Source organism: Aspergillus vadensis, assembly GCF_003184925.1.
Source record: "Aspergillus vadensis CBS 113365 unplaced genomic scaffold BO88scaffold_1, whole genome shotgun sequence".
NCBI classification, from domain to species: domain Eukaryota; kingdom Fungi; phylum Ascomycota; class Eurotiomycetes; order Eurotiales; family Aspergillaceae; genus Aspergillus; species Aspergillus vadensis.
In genome coordinates this window covers 3,002,770-3,016,411 of record NW_020292039.1, presented here as the reverse complement: position 1 = coordinate 3,016,411, position 13,642 = coordinate 3,002,770, and the positions used below count along the sequence as shown (strand labels likewise).

The 13,642-nt window shown below is 49.6% G+C and overlaps 6 protein-coding genes across 6 annotated transcripts; 1 reads left to right on the top strand and 5 right to left on the bottom strand.

Moving 5' to 3' along the window:
• Positions 1-280: 280 nt before the first annotated feature.
• On the bottom strand, positions 281-1,858 carry BO88DRAFT_421374 (uncharacterized protein; the record flags this gene model as incomplete). Its single annotated transcript, XM_025708501.1, has 2 exons — positions 281-1,688; positions 1,749-1,858. 2 exons carry the CDS (start codon positions 1,856-1,858, stop codon positions 281-283), a joined length of 1,518 nt encoding a protein of 505 aa, XP_025568866.1.
• Positions 1,859-2,794: 936 nt separating this feature from the next.
• BO88DRAFT_484022 (uncharacterized protein) lies at positions 2,795-3,756 on the bottom strand. The gene is made up of 2 exons (XM_025712261.1): positions 3,134-3,756; positions 2,795-3,066 (listed from the first exon to the last, which is right to left on the bottom strand). Exons 1-2 carry the CDS (start codon positions 3,688-3,690, stop codon positions 2,874-2,876), a joined length of 750 nt encoding a protein of 249 aa, XP_025568865.1. The 5' UTR covers positions 3,691-3,756; the 3' UTR covers positions 2,795-2,873.
• A 926-nt stretch (positions 3,757-4,682) lies between these two features.
• On the bottom strand, positions 4,683-5,936 carry BO88DRAFT_431522 (uncharacterized protein). The gene is made up of 4 exons (XM_025709299.1): positions 5,827-5,936; positions 5,542-5,737; positions 5,178-5,479; positions 4,683-5,125 (listed from the first exon to the last, which is right to left on the bottom strand). The coding sequence occupies exons 1-4, from the start codon at positions 5,901-5,903 to the stop codon at positions 4,852-4,854; spliced, it is 849 nt and encodes a 282-aa protein (XP_025568864.1). The 5' UTR covers positions 5,904-5,936; the 3' UTR covers positions 4,683-4,851.
• Positions 5,937-8,102: 2,166 nt separating this feature from the next.
• On the bottom strand, positions 8,103-10,089 carry BO88DRAFT_400713 (putative methionine aminopeptidase, type II). The gene is made up of 7 exons (XM_025705660.1): positions 9,972-10,089; positions 9,755-9,916; positions 9,086-9,690; positions 8,771-9,034; positions 8,561-8,722; positions 8,422-8,508; positions 8,103-8,372 (listed from the first exon to the last, which is right to left on the bottom strand). The coding sequence occupies exons 1-7, from the start codon at positions 10,012-10,014 to the stop codon at positions 8,316-8,318; spliced, it is 1,380 nt and encodes a 459-aa protein (XP_025568863.1). The 5' UTR covers positions 10,015-10,089; the 3' UTR covers positions 8,103-8,315.
• A 672-nt stretch (positions 10,090-10,761) lies between these two features.
• On the top strand, positions 10,762-12,124 carry BO88DRAFT_461011 (methionine aminopeptidase; the record flags this gene model as incomplete). The annotated part of the gene is made up of 5 exons (XM_025711126.1): positions 10,762-10,905; positions 10,954-10,984; positions 11,036-11,355; positions 11,424-11,970; positions 12,027-12,124. The coding sequence occupies 5 exons, from the start codon at positions 10,762-10,764 to the stop codon at positions 12,122-12,124; spliced, it is 1,140 nt and encodes a 379-aa protein (XP_025568862.1).
• A 71-nt stretch (positions 12,125-12,195) lies between these two features.
• Positions 12,196-12,991, bottom strand: BO88DRAFT_448838 (uncharacterized protein; the record flags this gene model as incomplete). Its single annotated transcript, XM_025710452.1, has 2 exons — positions 12,196-12,904; positions 12,972-12,991. The coding sequence occupies 2 exons, from the start codon at positions 12,989-12,991 to the stop codon at positions 12,196-12,198; spliced, it is 729 nt and encodes a 242-aa protein (XP_025568861.1).
• Between the last annotated feature and the right edge of the window lie 651 nt (positions 12,992-13,642).

The window sequence follows — 13,642 nt, the reverse complement described above, 5'->3', positions numbered from 1 at the left end:
AGGCCCAGGTAGAATATCTCCTGTTGCCCTCCCTCTAAAACACGGTTCATAGACAGAATCCTGGCTCACGAGCGAGCAATTCCATCATAGATAACAAAGAGTGTATAGTACATCAACAAAAGAAAGGTAGCGAACGAGTGGATGAGATCCATGATATCCTTATAAGCCGAGGATATGTGACCGATGGGTGACTTGAGAATATTCCAAAAGAGCGTGGGATTTAGGCTTGGTGAATAACGGCAGAGTCTCAGGCCGCTTCTTAGCATCTTTACCATCAGAATTATGGCTTCGCGGCCGACCCGTTGGCTTGTGGCCCAGCTTGCTGAGCAGCCGCTGCATGCATTTGGGCGTTCTTCTTCTTCCTTCTGTGTGAGTTGGGCTTGTTCTTTTTTTTAGGCTGAGCGGGCTGCTCTGCCGGTGCTGCCTGATTTCCAGGCGCCGGCTTCGGGAGTGGTACTGACTTTAACTCTGGCTCCGTTTTGATCACGGGCTCGGGTTCTGTCTTTCGTTTGAGGTCCGGTGGAGGGAGGGGTTGCAATGGCGGCTGTGTCTGCGGCTGCGCCTCGGGCTTTTGCTCGGGCTTTGGCTCAGGTACGGGCTCTGGCTCTTGTTCCAGCACCGACTCGGGTCTTTGCTCTATCTCCAGCTCTGGCTTCTGCTCGGGCTCCTGCTTTGGCGTTTGCTCTGACTCAAGCTCCCGATCTGGCTTTTGTTCTGTAGTTGGCGGCTCCGTCTCTGGCCGAAAGCTTGGTTCTCGCTCTGGCTCTGGATCCGGATCTGCCCAGTCTACAGTCTCTCGCCTAATCAAAGGGGGCGAAGGAGCAAATGCCGGAAACTCCCTAGGGGGAGAATCGCTGCAAGATGACGCCCAATTGTATCCATTTTGGGCTGGAGAGGCTAAGAAAGCCGTTGAAGGTGGGATCGGCGATTGGGGCCGTGAGTTCACAGCATTTACGACAGTTGGCGTGTCATCTGCGGAAAGCGGCTCATTGGGATACCGTGGCGAGCTCTCATCCTTTTCATCCGGAGATTCGGTGGTCGACTGCTTTTCTTCAGCAGGACCTTTCTCCTCAGAAGGGATTTCTGCATGGCCGTTGGTCTGGTGGTGTCCGTTCGGTGCGGTCTCCCGCAGCGAAGTCAGTTTATCCGCGTAGATCTCCAAAGTCGTGTACATCAAGAATCGGTTGAAATCGTCATCAGAGCCCAGGCCGTCGCGCACGACTCGGTACCTGAAGCTGAATTCATCCTTTTCGAAAGCAGCAGCGAGCTTGTCCCGGATGAAACTCTCAAACCATGAATCGTGGCCTGGAAGTTCCGAGTACACCTTGCTAACAGTCTTCAGAAGTTGTCGCGTTGACACTTCTTCACTGAATGTCAGCATATACCGTTTAGCGTGTTCCTCGAGTCCGAAGATGCTGTAGCGCCTCGCAGCATGATAGGCATAAACGCTGCGCTCGAATTCGCGAGCCCAAGGGCAATTCTCCGGGCCAAGATCGGTGGGCTTGAGTGTTTCATAGCAGCCGGTGCTGAGAAAGTGAATGAACGTATGTCCGATATCTTCGTTGATGTCGCTGATATGGAGTTCCGATGAGTTGTGTGATAAGCTTGAATAAGGGCGCAGGTGGTATTCAGCGATCTTGAAGTGGGTTTGACCGATGACAACGGTGGCAATCGGTGTCGTGTAGCAGCTGGATAAGCCCCAAAGTCAGTAGATACATCAGGGAGCAATGCGCAATGATTTGATTGACCTTATCTCTGGCTGAGGGTATTCTGTTATCGGGATCTCCTGGACTTGTGCGTCGTTTTCCTGAGAGCGCAGGAGGTTGTAGTACAGCCGCTTGTAGTTCTTCTGGCCCATTGTGTCCATCAATTAGCCCAATGGCTGATGAAATGAGTCTATAAGCTGGTTGAGGTGGGAAGGTATGAGGATTGAGGAATGTTTGTGCTGCTGCGGCACGGATTGTCCTTAAGAAAGGGATGAAGGGAAGGGCGGATGAGTGGATCTCTGAAGTCTCTCGAAGCCAACTCAGAGCCGCCTGGACTAGCGCCCAGAAACCACGTCAGTTGCATATGTAGATGCAAGGTTGTCTTTCATAACGTGTTTGGGAATGCACGAAAGTTGTGTGCATTTGATTGGGATGGCGGTGTTCCGGGTTGAAGTGGGTATGAGCTGGCAAGAACCCAGACCGCAATCGGGGAAACAGAAACACATCGGAGTGCTGTGCTGGACTGGCGATCAACCCATTGTGATGCTATTCTGAGGGCCATGAGAGAAGATTATGATCTATAATGGGCTTCTAGTAGCCTCGTCAGATTTAGGAACCCGATTCGCCCATTTTCTCTCACACTGTCGAATTGTGCCTTACGACAACCAAGCCTCGTCTTCGCCGGGCCGCCCAATGTCTCGGCGCCATGGTTACTCGGTGTCGTAGCTGCATGAAGAGCATTGCGAGTCCAGTGGTTGGAGCAAAGTCAATTGCGCAGGTTGCTGCATGGACATGATGTGAGTTAGTATGAAACAGAGGAGTTCGAGGGAGATCATGCTAGAAATTCAGGCATCGGTGACGGGCGCCCGCAGTGGAGACGCGATCCACATGACAGCAACGTCCAAAAGTCGGTTGGCGCACGGGCGCATCTGCTGGAGTTTCTTGACTTTCTTTGCAACACCGCCACCGACTTGTGGGATAAGCGCCTGGTTGTTTTCCCGTCACTTTGAGCGTCTATCTTATCGCTGTGAGGTTTTTTTAGTCAATTTTTATCGGACTGGAAAATTCCCTGATCTGTATTCATTCCTCACATTGTATCTGTATATTTTATCCCCTCAACCACAACCACTATCTTGCTAATATGTCTAGAACTCAAGTCAAGTATGTCTACTCGCCTTTTACTTTGGATGTGCGATGCACCCAAACGTAGACAAACGGATAGACCGTTTCAGGCAGCAGTGTCCACAAAATAATCCCTGTACTCCACACCGACGCCACATATTCCCAGTTTTGTGGCACATTCCAATACCTCCAGAAGAAAACCCCGTAGGCTGTATAGCAGCCCAAGTATCGCATGAGCCTAGTATCCCCGTCAGCATCTCCTATAGCGGTGTAAAAACGCAAGCAGGCAATTGCGAACCGCATACCAGATTTCCAACGAATGACCCTTCGTATTCCACTCCTTCCACAGCGTCGCCAAACAGATCCAGCCGATCGGCATCTGTAGCAGAATTCCCGTCCAGTATGCTGTGACCTGCTCCCTTTCATCGGGCCACAGCATCGTCAACCCTTTCAGCACGCTCATGCCCGCCAGTACGAAGCCTACTATTCTCCGTACTAACCACGCCCGGTCGCGCTTTTCGTGTGCTCGCCAGATTGCCACTGCGACAAATCCTACATCAAGTAGAAACCAAGCCAGGAATGCAAGGAGCTCAAAGGTGGTGGTTGTGGTCACCACCGCGTAGAAGAGCTCGTAGGCAAGTGTCAGACTCATGAACTGGATCCCCTTAGCTGACGCAGACGGGTATGTCCGGTCACTGTACGTGCGGATCATGCAAAATATGTAACAGAAGGCGTAGAGGATTCCACAACTAATTATAAGGCCATCCTGAACGAACAGGTAGCTCTCAGGTGGGGAGAGAGCAGCGTCGGAAGGCTGTATTATCAGATGAGGAGTTTGACTGGCAAGGTTGAATGATGGCATTGTGTCCCGATGGTCTTTTCCTTCCGGTGTTATAGCATCGAAGCGAGAGACGTGTACAGAACCTAGTGTCTATATGGAGTTTTATTGGGAGGTTAGGAGGGGTATTCCTGCGATAAGAATATATATAGCCTACTATTGATCGATCGGCTTGCCGCGGATACTTCTCCAGTAGATCGCAAATGCGGGTCGGCTAGGAACCCTCGGGATGATGTCAGTGGTATGCGTACGGAAAAGCACTCTTCCAGTTGGATAGTCAATATTAAGATGATTATGAATCTCTGTTGGAAACAGTGGCTCGTGATCGGGAACTAATTTCTGTTGCCTGGAATCAGCGTACTGCATTTCATCCGTCATGTTCACTTCCCATAATGTGTCAATCTGGAATTCTTCCAGGGTGCGCATTGCTTTAATCTTTGAAGATGCATACTCACAATGGAAGAGACATAAAGGCAACCCCGGAGTACTGTTCCACTTTCATTGTAAGCTATTACGGCCATCATGAGCCCCTATCAGCGGGGTTCGTTGGTGAACCAATGCGACTGAAATGATGGTAGTTGTTGACGGCTGGAGTGGACACAAGAAGGCTGTGGAGTAGGGTTTGGGAAAGTGGAGGCCTGAGGTATACAAAGTAGAATCATCTCTCCACCTTCTATTCTTGCTTCGTGAAGCTTACCTCGTACACTTGGAGTCCCACAAAATGGACCTTTCAGTTCAACAAGTACCCGACTAAACTGTTTGCCTCTTATCCTATATTAATTATCAATTTTCTGCAGTACTCTTCTTTCTTATAGCATGCTACTTGTGGAAGAGACTAGTATAGCGTCGCGTCTGAATGGTATCCGTATCTGCCCCTAGGATGATCCTACCACACGACTGGTCTTACTCGAAGACTAATATGTGTATCTATACAACACTCAATAAGTTAATTTATGCCCCGCGAATACAGCGATATATCGTCCTCCCGTGAGGCAGGCGTCATTTGTGTACTCGCCCATCCTTCGGTCGGGGATCGATGAGCCAGATTGCAGCCAAATCACGCCATCGCGCTAAGATCGCATTTATAAAACCTAGCTATTCCCCACAGTCAAGTGAGCATCTGAATCTCACGATCGATGTCATTGTTCTATCCCTATGACGCTCCTGAAGAAAGCGCTGATGATCCTAATGGCCGCGATAATACCTCCAACCCAAGTAGCCACCTATCCCGGCGACTGTGACTACAAATGTGCCTAGATTGATCATAGCAGCCTTCAATTTTGGCTCCAAATAATCTTCGATGATCTTATGGAATTTGTCTGGCTCATTGCCCCGAGGGTACTTCTCTTCGGGAATAGGCACGTTTAGGAATGGACAGATCTCCTCCCAGCCCAGTCCATCCTCAAGTCGGACCACAAGAAGTCTATCCTTTGGCAGTGTTTCCTTCACCTCCCGGATGCTATTGCTTATAATCAGCCATTATCACTGTGAATGCGAATAGCCACACTCACTATTCGACATAGTTCTTTCGAAGAGCCGCCTCGTTGTTCGGATGGCCGGGATTTGTGCCGTCAGAATATGCCCAGTACATCACATCGGCCAGATTGAAGAACTGACCCACTTCCGAGTCAAAGCGCCTCAGAATGTTCAGTGGAAACTTGTGGCCTGCCACGATCGCTTCTCCAATTGTGTTGTTGAACGACTTGACCCATTTGTCGGGCGAGCGCTCGGTCACGATAAATTTGATGTCAGGGTCTTCGATATAACCGGCCAGAGCTCGGAGTCCAATATAGCTTGGTATTTCCATCAAGCACTAATACACCTGGAAGTCAGCACCCGGCTGAACATTGATAGCGGATTTCAAGGTCAACATGCGTCAAAACTTCCTATCCATCGATCAAGGTCTGGCGTCTCATATCTCTTGATGCCAGAGAATCGATTATTATGAGCTAGGATGCCCTCTGTGAAAGCCTTGATGTGAGGCTTTCTACCCTTGAGCATCAGGTCGATCATGTGGTATGGTGTATACCCAAGCATTTCCAGGGCTTCATGGAGACCCAGAGTACCCGTTCTGTTATCGACATCCGTCAGTCCGAAAGATCTTCGGCTTGCTACCAGGATATGCGTGTCTGCATCTCACGCTGACAGGAGACTCATTACCTGCTGCAGCTGGCTACAACGAGCCGCATCTTCTTTTTGTCGGCTGGCTGAGCCAGCCGGTGAACTTGGCGCGACATGTTCGGTTCTACTACGTCTGCCCACGGTCGGAATTGTGAAAGTTGCGAAGAAACCCAACACGACAGAGGGCCCCCATATTTAACTTGTTTTCTGTCCAACTCCCAAGACCAGGTTGCAAGTTTTACGACTGGAGACTGAGCAGCCAGTGGGCTCAATTGTAAGGCCTGCAGCTAATTCCTGGTGTCTCTCGGCTAGACACTGGTCTAACGGCTCGACAGTTACACCTATTAAGAGCCTTCCTACGTTGCCTGCAGTGGAGAAACACTGGCCATGACGGGCGGCATGTGGAGCCGTCATGGCCATTTAGGATCCTAGGCATAAGGCTAGCCTGCCGCGCGAGGCTTGAGCCCGGAAAAAATGGTCATCAATGGTAGCTGGTACCTTTAGGACTGGACGTACCTTGGTTTCAGACTCACCGACCCATGACTGACAGCTGCTGGAAGCCTCTTCACTATATCAAGTGAACAAGCTTATGGAATGAAGGTGAGGTTGCCAGTCTGGCAGCAAATCCTGGTGGTAAGACGGTTCTTGCAGGATGGAGAGTCAAGGTGTTCGGGAGGTGAGAATGCCGCATCGACTTAGGGCGTCTTACCGAGTCAGTCGCATTGCATTAACCCCTCTCACCCCACGCCCGCCTCGTAATTGACATTATATCCCGTTCCTATAGGAGCCTTTCTATGAGCTCTCCGATGCCGTTATCGCTGCCCAAATTGGGAGTTCACTAGCAGTACGTTTTCAGACCGAAAACCTTTCACTACGAAATGACCAGCCATGACCCCCGACAGGCAAATTCTCCGTGAATTGGCATGGGACCGTTAAGAAGTCACCCAAATAAGGAGAATCACCTACAATGAACTCATCGAATATTAGACTGCTTTTTCTGGGGCTGGGCAGCGGATACAGTCATGAGTATCGCAAACTGTCATGATTTGCAAGTACCAGGTCGTCAACCGAGGATCCAACAAAAGTTGCCGTTGCCGGGCGCTCTGTCTCCGCGCATCAATTCTACGGATGCCATCGGACCTCACTCAAACAGGCTGTGCAGCTCACAAGTTTACACCTACTCTCAGGCTCATCCCTCCAGTTTCCGGCACGTTATGACCCCCAGTAAGTTAGAAGTCGCTTAACAGCTCAATATGCCCACCAAAGTAATATTATCGTGTCCGGAAGTATCAATATGGTTAACATCAACGCGGCCGCGATGATCTGCTGTGAATGGGACGATTTATCCCCACATGCCTAACTCTAAACGCGATGGACCAACCACACTAAAGTTCACTACGAGGCAACAGAGGGCTCATCTATTACTCATACGGGGATAAGCAAGACCAGTTTCACTTCACAATACTTAGTTCAGTGGGTTGAAGGACAACATATTCTACATTCCTTATAGAGCCTAACGGCGAGCTACTATATCTAAGCTTCAACACTTGGCTCTAGATTAACTTACTGGTACTCTAGCCTGTTGGCTGACAACAGCATCACCTAGGGAAATTCTACGCCTGATATCTCGGCTCCGACTGCAACAAGTCCAATTTGTATCTGGAAAGGGACTCGGCAATAGGCAGGTAGGTAGTCCTGTGATTCTTGCCCACAAATAAGGATTTCGGTCTGCGCAAAATCCGTTGGAGCCGGATTATGCATAACCATGCCAAAAGAACATATTCGGAGAGAAAAGCTGGGTGACAAAGATTAATTTCGATATAAGATGCTTCATTCTGGGATCTTTGTCCACTTAAAAATCCTGTGAGAACCGAGATCCAAACAATAACAGGTCAATCGCTCGGATTATCATGGCTACGGACCGCTTCATCACTGCCTTCCGGTATAATACATGTTTGTCGCATCACTGTAATGTGAAGATATTAGAATCATGTATCGCAACTACCAACATTGTCGATCCGACAAGTAATTATTGATGTACGATCACCCCGTATAGTACATACAGCTTAAGGGTGATGCGCATTCAACTACAACCTCATTAGCTAGATCAGCACTCGCAATGCAGTCTCAAGAAGTCACGGCTCGAGTTAGCCCAAGACAGCACTAGACAAGCATGGCGTCGTGGCGTATGTTACGTGGGCAATGGAGGTAAGAAACCAATCCGGGAGGTTTACGATTGATGAGAACGGCCTGTATAACCGAATCATATGATGCACTGAACTTTATATTCAGTAGCTAAATGGTAAAACAATATGGGCCTGAAAAGAGAGACATGTCACAACGAACATATACACTCGGATCTTCTTATGACATCCTGTAGAGTGCATAGATGTTTGCCTCATGACGGAGAGCAGGCTGCACAGTTGCGGCTAGCGACTGTACACAATGTAAAAATGAGCAAACAAGTAGACCGAGCCATGACCTGCGTTAGTCACGGTAAAGATATAGCTTCAACTGAGGCTAAATGCTTAGTAGTCATCACCACGACTAATCACTTCCTTTCCACCACTGTGGAGCAGGATAGTCTGGAAATTGTTAGGCTTTAGCTGATCATATTTAGAAGGAAGCTCTTACGTGTTCAAACTGAGCCGTGTATGAACCTTTCACATCAACAAGCGGCTCATAGTATTCGACAATCCCATTATCGATCAAATGTCTCATCTGCATAATGGGTCAGAATATATGCGACATGTAAGTTGCCTCATCTACTTACCCCAAGATGGTATTTCTCCACCCCGAGACGCTCAAGGTACCGACGGCAGAAGACAAGGCTTCCGAAATTGGCGTCGATAGTTTTGAGAAGATTCTTGGCAGAGGAAAGACGCACGTTTGCACCGGAGACATCGGTGTTTCTTCCGTAGCCATAGACGCCCACCTGAGGCGCATTAGTATTGCTAAACACAGGGAACGAAGAGAGACCTACATCATCATGAAGAACACCTCTGCCGGTACTTCCAAATGTTTCGATGGCGAAGACTTCACCCTCCTCCATCTTGTCCGGCCTGTTGTTCTTGATAAACGGGACCTGTTTGCCACCATGGATATTATACTGAAGGATGTCATGCCCGGTGATATTCCGGATGGCTTTCACAGGGTGGGTCTTTCCGGCGATTTCGACCTCGTAGCTTTCCATGACTTCCTGGATCGCCGCGCCGATTTCACTCACTCGGGCGTCAATGCCAGCATGCTGTTGAAGTTAGCTATCTATCTAGAATTGCGGCATGGGAGGAAGACGTACCATGATGCCAGTATTGGTCGCCTCCTTCACAGCCGTCAGTAGGTTGTCGTACGTGTGGTCGAAAGCCACGGTGAAAGCCGAGTCGACGATACGGCCGTTGACATGAACGCCAAAATCAACTTTCAGCACATCACCCTTATCCAAAAATACATCCTTGGCACCAGGATTGGGCGTCCAATGGGCTGCAACATTGTTCAAGCACAATCCCGTCGGAAATCCCATTCCGGCCTTGAAACCGTCTCCGGGTTCAAGGCCTTGGTGACCAGACAAAGCGCGGACCCCGTCTTCAATACCCTCGGCAAGTGTAGTGAGACTCGCGCCGGGTTTGATGAGCTCATTCTGGGCGTACAGGCGAACCTGACGATGGATCTCGGCGGCTTGTCGGTACTCGTCGAGAAAACCCTTATCCCAGAGACGTGAGTTATAACGCAATTCCTCTTCCGTAGTGCGGGAGGTGTTGTCGTCACGGTAAGGGACACACTCTCCGATTGGATATCCCGATGGGAAGAGAGTCGAAACCAGCACACGGGGAGGATTCGATTGCCTGAGTGGCACGGTTGCCTTTTTGGTCTTCTTCTTGGACTTCTTGCGTTTCTTTTTCTTGTCTATACGTAGCATATTGTCAGGAATGCAGATGGCAACATGATTGACCATATAGTCTGAACGTACCAGCACTGGCAGCGAAGGTCTTCACTTCCACTTCTTCATTCGCTTCACCGTCATCGTCATCATCATCGCCGAGATTTCCGCCATCCAAATCGGCTGACTGGGAGCCATTGCGGGAAGGCTTGGGGTTGGGATTGGCAGGTTTGAACTCGGAGGAGTTGGAGGCTACATGGCGCAGAAAGGTCAGAAGGGAGCTTCTTGAGCTTCGTAGATGACATACCATCAGGAGTCTGCTGGTGGCCTTCGGGGCTTTTCGATCCCATGTTGCAATTTCAAGGCGCGATACTGACATTAACCGTGACGCGGAAATAGTGGTCTGATGGTGAAAGAGAAGGAAGAAAGACAATGCTGACATTCGATTTCTTTGTCTTGACTCTAGTCATCCCCGCTCCACTTTAGGCTTAGCTCCGGCCCCACTCGCCGCAAATACAACCACGGGACCACACTGCGGATTAACAGTCAACCCGGGGGATCGGAGCCCTAGGCCATCCATCGATATTGCCCGAGAGGATCGTTTCTCAGAACGGAGTTATGCTGGAATCCTGATGCATAATGAGATTGGAGTAAAATATAATGTAGGAATTGGTTCATACAGCTGGATGTTGTATTCTATCTTCCAGCCAATGGACTCACTAACAAAGCGGAGTTTAGTCGCGCCGGACATCCGTCGGAGGTGGCACAGCACACTATAATAGTCGATCTCAGCAATGTACTTTCTCTCCACTAGCATTGGTAGTGATAATACTACTTTAAGCGCCTGAAACTAGTAGTTTTGAGAACTTTTCGGTGTCCCGAAGTCGGCTTCTGCTGGACAGTCTTCCTATCTCCATTAGGCAACCCAACATGGCAGGGAGTATATCTAGGAACAACGTGCGGGGCAGCCCTGAAAACTACGAGTACTATAATATGTTGGACAACCTCCAACATTGTTCACTTGCCCAGACGAACAGAATACTCAAAAAGGACTTTGTGCTACACACAACCGCAGCTGCGTTCACCTCACCACCACCATGACCTCCAAGTTTGTCGCAAAGCGCAGATGTCTTGGTGACGGGTGTGACAATGAATGTAGCACGCTGCAATGTCCCACCTGTCTCAAACTAGAGATTAGAGGAAGCTTCTTCTGCTCACAAGATTGCTTCCAGCGTAGCTGGGTGAGTACTACACCGTATACCCATGAAAAAAAGCTAACAACAATCAAGAGAATACACAAAGCCATCCACCGAGCAAAGCGTAAGTCATCAGCATAATTTCCATCACTCATGACTTACTGAAGAATAAAAGAAACTACTCTGTACAACCCATTCCCATCGTTCAACTTCACCGGCTCGCTCCGACCCGTCTACCCACTATCCGAGCGTCGCACAGTCCCCAGCACCATCCAACATCCGGACTACTGGCAAGGTGGCATTCCACAAAGTGCACAATCTTTCTACGATCGGAGAGCCAAGTTCACTGTTCTAGATAAGGCAGGTCAGGATGCCATGTGGAAGGTGTGTCGACTCGCTCGCGAAGTCCTTGACATTGCAGCAGCTGCCATCAAGCCTGGAGTGACAACGGATTACATTGATGAGATTGTGCACAAGGCGTGTATAGAGCGTGATGTATACCTACTCCATCTCTCTTAACTCCATCAGAATTACCTATGAGTACTGATGTAATAAAAATGTAGTCCTACCCCTCCCCACTAAACTACAACTTCTTCCCCAAATCCGTCTGCACCTCGCTCAACGAAGTCATCTGTCACGGTATCCCCGACCAGCGCGTGCTGGTGGATGGTGACATCCTCAATATTGACGTCACGCTTTACCACGGCGGGTACCACGGCGATCTCAATGAGACGTACTACGTCGGGGACAAGGCGAAAGTGGATCCCGACTCCGTCCGGGTTGTCGAAACAGCCCGGGAGTGTCTGGACATGGCGATTGAGCTGGTCAAGCCTGGGGCGTTGTTCCGGGCTTATGGGGATGTGATTGAAGCGCATGCGCGGAAGAGAGACTGCAGTGTGATTCGATCGTTCTGTGGACACGGTATCAACACAGTGTTTCATTGTTTGCCGAGTGTGCCGCACTATGCTGGAAATAAGGCCGTCGGAGCAGCAAAGGAGGGTATGTGCTTTACGATTGAGCCGATGGTGGCGCTGGGGACGCATAGGGATATGATCTGGCCGGATAATTGGACGGCGGTGACGATGGATGGGAAGAGAACGGCGCAGTTTGGTGAGTATACTATGCCTACAAGGATACAAGTTCTATGTGTACTAACATTTTCGCAGAGCATACGCTCCTCGTAACAGCCGACGGAGTCGAGGTTCTAACTGCCAGACTACCAACTTCTCCAGGCGGTCCAGTTGCATACTCAGTGTCAGAGTGATAGCCACCAATAGTATATAGTAACTCATAGATAGCAATACAATACAATCACCCCATATCCCCCACCAAAACTTACGTATCCAACGCCACCCTCGCCTCAGTCCCCCAACTATCCTCCAACACCACCCCAATACAATGCTTAATATGCTCCTCTTGATCAAAGCTAGGCTCCACAATCACACCATCCAAGTCCCTAACGCGGAACATCTTCCTCCAATAAAACAAACAATGCACGACATGCCAATCCCTCGTCATTTGCACTCTGGCAGACTGATTATCCGCCAGAGCCGCAACTTCCTCAATAGCCATGGGAACGGTGTGGTAATCGTCTGCGTAGTACGTCCAGCTCCCGTCGGGATTAGGCCCAGCGCGCTCGAACTCCGCGGTGAGCTCGTCGTCGCGGCAGTGTGGTGGAAGCCAGGCTGCGGCTAGGGAGTCGAACTTGCACCCTAGAGTGAGGGCTTCGGTGGTGGAGTTGCCGCAGTGGCAAGTTTTTGGGGTGAGAGGGTGCGTATTCGTGGGAAGGGTGGAGAGGATGAGGGTGTGTGTGAGGCTGATGAGGCCCCAAACGGCGAGGAAAAGGATGAGGGTGTTTCGGAGGAGGAAAGATTTTGGGGTTGAGAGGAGGAGGGTTTTTATGTGGTTGAGGAGGTAGGAGGGGTAGTATTTGGGAGAAGAGTTGTTGGTGTTGGTTGTGTTGGGTTGTAGGAGAGCCTCGTCTTCTTCATCGCCTGCGTCTTTGGGAGTTGCCAGCTCAGGATCGGAGCGGGCGTTGGTTACCCTACGTTTGTTCTTGTGTATTAGTATCTATGTATGTAGTGTGGACTGTAGGGAGAGAATTTGATTACCGTTCGTACTCGAAGCCCATGATGGCTCTAATGGATTGCCCGGATTTTGGTGTGACAAAGGGGATGTAGAAATGCAGAGTGCCTTCAAAGGCTCGCAAGATAAGTAACTGCGGCACAGCACATACAGCGCCAATTAAAAGGACATTTTTAAGATAATATGAAGCTAAGCTATGCCATTACTAGCCTCAATATGGGCTGATATCACCCTCCGAACATCGGATAACCGCAATTGTATCCAGACCTACCTAATCCACCAATCAACCCAAAATAACACCATTATCACTCCCAACTAACCAACGCTTCCTACTCCAGAATTGATGTGACACCAACTTCGCATACACTTCCGAAACCTATCCGCAGTAGCAATCAGCCTAACTGAAGCTATCACACTCAGCCCCGACAGCCCCACCGGACTAGCATATTAAATGAGGGGTTCGAACCGGTTCGGCGCAATCTGGCCTCCCTTTACCATTTATCGACCTTCCTAATTAATAAACATGCATGTGGCTCCTCTCATGTGGCTTCATGCGTTCCTGTTCGAGTATATGCGCGATTCGCATTAGTCCATGTGCGTATCCTATCTATGGCACGTGGTTGGTTTATTCGTAGGTGAACATGTTGCCCTAAGCCACTTCGGGTGAATTGCCTCATCACGGAGGCTTCTTGTTTCT